This window comes from Megascapheus bottae, chromosome 1, assembly GCF_031878675.1.
Source record: "Megascapheus bottae isolate mThoBot1 chromosome 1, mThoBot2.hap1, whole genome shotgun sequence".
NCBI lineage: Eukaryota > Metazoa > Chordata > Mammalia > Rodentia > Geomyidae > Megascapheus > Megascapheus bottae.
The window spans coordinates 28,018,262-28,023,361 of record NC_143509.1 but is presented as its reverse complement, the minus strand read 5'-3'; the positions used below and the strand labels follow the sequence as shown (position 1 = coordinate 28,023,361).

The 5,100-nt window shown below is 63.7% G+C and overlaps 1 protein-coding gene across 1 annotated transcript; it reads left to right on the top strand.

Moving 5' to 3' along the window:
• The first annotated feature begins 555 nt into the window (after positions 1 to 555).
• On the top strand, positions 556 to 2,719 carry Nrtn (neurturin). The gene is made up of 2 exons (XM_090328920.1): positions 556 to 724; positions 2,197 to 2,719. The coding sequence occupies exons 1-2, from the start codon at positions 556 to 558 to the stop codon at positions 2,619 to 2,621; spliced, it is 594 nt and encodes a 197-aa protein (XP_090185046.1). The 3' UTR covers positions 2,622 to 2,719.
• Positions 2,720 to 5,100: the final 2,381 nt, after the last annotated feature.

Sequence of the window (5,100 nt, the reverse complement as noted above, 5' to 3'; positions counted from 1 at the left end):
TGAGGAGGCACCCGCTCATGCAGATGGTGTCGCTCTGCCCACTTCTGAGCATCAACTCACCCATCCACACTGGGCAGGGCAGGCTGCAAGACCTAAACTTGAAGGGAACAGCAGCCTCAGGCCCCAGTTCCTGCCTCCAGTGCCAGCTGGCCCGCCCTTGTCCCTCAGCGCCACCTGCCGGAACCCACTCCCTCCCCTTGCGGCCCCAGGGCCTTTGCACTGTCTGTTCCCTCTGCCTGAAATGCCATTTCTGAGATGCCTGTCCAACCCCTCCTGCTTTTCAAGTTCAGACTCTGCCGTTGGCTTCTCAGGAAAACAGTGGGGGGACCCCCCAGATGGGGCGGCTCCCAACTAGTTATCCCCTGGCACAGGGCCCACGGGACCTTGGCAGTGCTCTCCACACCATGTTCAGCGGTTCCCTGATGAATCATTTCTGTGTTGCTATTGATCACCAAGCATGTGGAGTGGTGCTCAAAGCCGGGGCCCCCGCACCCCACTTGTTGCGGGGACGGCTGACCGCCCCATCCCGTCCCGTCCCCTTCGTGCAGGCTGAGGATGCAGCGCTGGAAGGCGGCGGCCCTGGTCTCCATGATCTGCAGCTCCGTACTGTCGGTGTGGCTGTGTCGCGAGGGCTCCCTGCTCAGCCACCGCCTGGGGCCCGCCCTGGCCCCGCTGCGCCGCCCACCCCGCACCCTGGATGCCCGCATCGCCCGCCTGGCCCAGTGTAAGCCCGGGTTGCGCCAGACGCCCTGACTCTGGGAGCCATGGGGGTGGGAGAGGGAGCAAATCCCCCCAGGACCTGGCTGGGGTGGGTCTGAGCACCGGGTCCCGGCTTAGCTGCTGTCACAGGGGAATTAGGCTTCTGGCAGGAGGTGGGGGACAGATGGAGATTAGATGGAAGCACTGGACCCAGCAGGGGACAGGGAGAGAGGGATGTGGATCCCGCTGCGGCCTGCACAGGAACAAGGGGGGACATGGAGGCTGGGAGGCACAGGACTCGGAAGACAGACATGGGGGGGGCACATGAGCGACCACCCCAGGGCATGGCGTGCAGGCGCTGGGCACGTTGGCACCCGCCTGCCCCGCCGGCCTACACAATCCTCCTTTCTTGTCCTCACAAAGGACAACAGCAGCTGGGGGGGTTCTACTCCCCCCCTTCCTGCAAGGCCCTCCTAGGATACCAAGTCCCTGTCATCCGGACTGGGCGCGGCCCCCAACACCAGCACCCCAGGGCCTAGGGGCAGAGCACACAGGCTGATGGCAGGCCCTGGGCAGGGCCCTGCATCCTGGCCCTGGAAGGGAGGGGCCAGCCTGGAAACCCAGTTTAGAGGGTGCATGGGGGCTCTCTCCTCCAGACTGTCTCTCCTGCCATCCCGCTTAAAGTGCATGGCTGGGGGAACCCTCCCACCCCAAGGCCCCATGCAAGGCAGGTCTGATGCAGGCTGTGCAAGTGTGTGTGTGCCGGTCCTGGGGTGCTGTCCCCGAGCTCTGTTTTGCTTAAAGCCAGCACTCCACTGCTTAAGCCACAACACCACATCCAGCTTTTTGATGGTGGTTCATCGGAGATGGGAGATTTGTCTCATGGATTTTCCCTGCCCTAGGCTGGCTTCGAACCCCGAGCCTCAGATCTCAGCCTCCTCAGTAGCTGGGATTACCAACACCCCTCCCTCCAACAACCCAGCTCTGGGAGCTTTTTTTCTGAGAAGATGGGGAGACAGACGTAGGGTTAGCGCCACCGGCTTGACGTTGCAGGGGTAAAAGTGGTGGAGAGAGGCAAACCCAGCACCAACCCAGCGCCAGCATCTGCCTGGCTTCTGACAGACTTCAGACCCTGCAGGGAGCAGACCCCCCCCCAGTCCCGGGCCTCCCCCGTCCCGGGCCCCCCAGAAGGCTGCTTTTGTCCGCCCAGGTGTGCTAGCCTTGGGCAGGTGAGGACTAAACTCGGGGCCTCCTCTCGGCCCCTCTCTTCCCCCAGCGGAGACCCAGCCGCCACCCTGCGCCAAACTGGCTGCTTGCAAGCAACGGAGTGGGGGGCCCCCGCCGCCCTGAGCGGGTGTGCCCCTGCCCGGGTGGCCTTCATCTTGGAGGGGGGCAGCGGGAAAGGGCCCCTCCTCCGGATCTCCCTGCTGACACGCCCTGCTGACGCCCCTCCCGACCCTCCCTCCTCCGATCCCCCGCTCCGTTCTCTCTCGACAGACCGCGCGCTGCTGCAGGGCGCCCCGGACGCCGTGGAGCTGCGCGAGCTGAGTCCCTGGGCGGGCCGAGTTCCGGGGCCGCGCCGTCGGGCGGGGCCGCGGCGGCGACGTGCGCGTGCCCGCGCGGGGACGCGGCCGTGCGGGCTGCGCGAGCTGGAGGTGCGCGTGAGCGAGCTGGGCCTGGGCTACACCTCGGACGAGACGGTGCTGTTCCGCTACTGCGCAGGCGCGTGCGAGGCGGCCGCGCGCGTCTACGACCTGGGGCTGCGGCGCCTGCGCCAGCGGCGGCGCGTGCGGCGGGAGCGCGTGCGCGCGCAGCCCTGCTGCCGCCCGACGGCCTACGAGGACGAGGTCTCCTTCCTGGACGTGCAGAGCCGCTACCACACCGTGCACGAGCTGTCGGCGCGCGAGTGCGCCTGCGTGTGACGCTACCTCAGACGGCTCGCCCCCCCCCCCCCCGCCCCGACGGCCACCGACTGCGCCTGCGCCTGGGGCGCTGTCCGGACCCCGACACTTTCTCGGCATGGACAGGACCGCCATAAAGTGTGCGAACTCCAGCCTGTGTGGTGCCTCGCGTCCCGAGGGCCTGGGGGGGTGAGGGTGGCGTCGAGGCCCCCCCACCCCGGGGACCATTCCTCCACGTCCCTGCCCCATCCATGCCTTCCTGCCGCGTGGCTTTTCGAGTGGGGATGGCGCCTGGACGGGGCCACCAGCCCTGTCTCGGGCCCACACTGGCGGCGCCTGGCGGGGTACAGCTGCGTCCCCGGGGACCCTGGCCCCATAAAACCCCAGGCCGAGTCTCCAAGTGTTGTGGGGAGGTGGGGGGCCGGGGATTTACGACGAGCCCGGGTGGAAGGCAGGGGAAAGCTCTGCCCACGAGTCTCCTTGGTGCTCGGCAGGCCTGGTGGGCTGCAGGGAGGGGGACAGCCCCCACCCGCTGGGTCTCCCCAGCAGGCTGCAGGACTTCCAGGCCCAGCCTGGGTGGTCTGCTTGGAAAGCCGGGCTGGCTGGGGTCCCTGTCCGTCCCCTGTCCCCCCCCCCATCGGCCTCGTGGCTGAGGTTTGGGGTGGTGAATTTCCACGGCGGTGTGGGCTGACTCAGCCTGGGGGTGGCAGGGAGGCTAGCGCCCCTAGATGCTGTGGAAGGCCCAGGATGCTTTCTCAAGAGTCAGTTTCCCCACTGGCCTGACCAGGGTCTCAGAGATGAGGACAGGGGACCCGGGACCCCAGTGTGCGGCCCCCAAAGTCCCCTGCTTTCTTGAGGTGGTGGTGGTGGAGTGACAGGGACACCAGCTTCCTGGGGCCTTGGCCTCCCATCTCCCACCCAGATCCAACATCCCAACCGCAGGGCGCTGGTGCCACCCACCGGAGAGCTGGAAACATAAACAGCCGCCTCCACAGGCCCTCAGGCTGGCTCTCCTTGTGCCTTGTGTACACCCGCACGTGTGTGTGCCTGTGTGTGTGTGTGTGTGTGTGTGTGACCCACACTGCCCGAGGACTCAGGAGACAATTACACGTGCCTCTCAGTTCTTCGGGGTTTGTTTTTTTGCTTTTTAATGTTTTGAACTCAGGATCTGTCTCTTGCTGAGCAGGTGCTCTGCCACTTGAGTGCCCCACTCCCAAGCCAGGCCCGGTTGGCTTGAATTACTTTTCAGCTAGAGCCATTTTTTCCCAGGGACTAACCTGGACAGTGAGCCTCCTACCACACCTTCTGGGTAACCAGGAATATAGTTTGAGTCACCATAGCCAGCTTGTTTGAAGACATGAGGCTTCCATAACTTTTTGCCCAGCCTAGCCTAGAACTTCCATCCTCCTGGTCTCTGCCTTCCAAATAGGTAAGATTGCTAGCTAGCTAGCATGAACCACCACAGTCAATGTTGTTCTCCTGTGAGTGCTGGGGAGACTGAGGCAGGAGGACCCTGGCTCCTACTCCTGCCTTGCCCTCTCTCACACACTCTAGATAGAGTGTCCAGATCCTGGTACTCCCGAGTCACTTGATGGTCATACTGAGTTCCCCATGGACAGCACACCAAGCACCACACCCACTGCCACTCTCCTTCAGCCCACTCTAAATACCTGGTGAGCACCCCCTATACCCAGCAGGAAGGGCCCAGGCCCTGCCATATCCCAGGGTGACAACTGCCACCTGGAATCTAGCCCTAGGGACCCCCAGGGAGACTTGACCTTGAGGCCTTGCAGAGGTCAAGAGTGAGTTTCCTATCTGTTGACCTTTAGGGCGAGAACCTGCTGAGCTGCCGGAGGCTGTGCAATGTCCCTGGCCCTGCCACTAGAGGACGTCGGTCCCCTTACATGGTGACAGGAAGGTCCCTGGCTGAAGCTGAGCGCCCCCTGTGAGAACAAAGGGACACAGGAGCCTTGCTCCCAGCCTCCCCATCTGGAAAATGTGGTCCCACAGTAGGGAGGAACACCAGGAGTGCCCTCAGTGGGGCTCTGGGGCCCAGTGTCTCGGTGGCAGAAGCCCTGGCAGTTCAGGTCCCCGGACAGATGAGGCCTGGGCAGGTGAAACCTAAGGCAGAGGAGCTCCATAATGTTAGCTCTTCGAGGTGAACGCCAGAAGACAGCCACAAAACATAACCCCCCCAAGATGAGCCCCAGCCTGGTGAGAGACCCAGGTGGTGATCCAGCATCTGAGCATCCAAAGCCCTAAACCATCTGCTCCCTGAGCCAGGGGCTGGTGGCTCACGTCCGTCATCCTAGCTACTCAGGAGGCTGAGATCTGAGGATGGAGGTTGGAAGCCAGCCTGGACAGGAAAGTCTTTGAGATGCGTATGTCCAACCACCTGCCAAGAAACCAGAAGTGGTAGAGCACTAGGCCTTGAGCAGAAAAGCTCAGGAACAGCATCCAGGCCCTGAGTTCAAGCCCTAGGACTGGAACAACAACAACA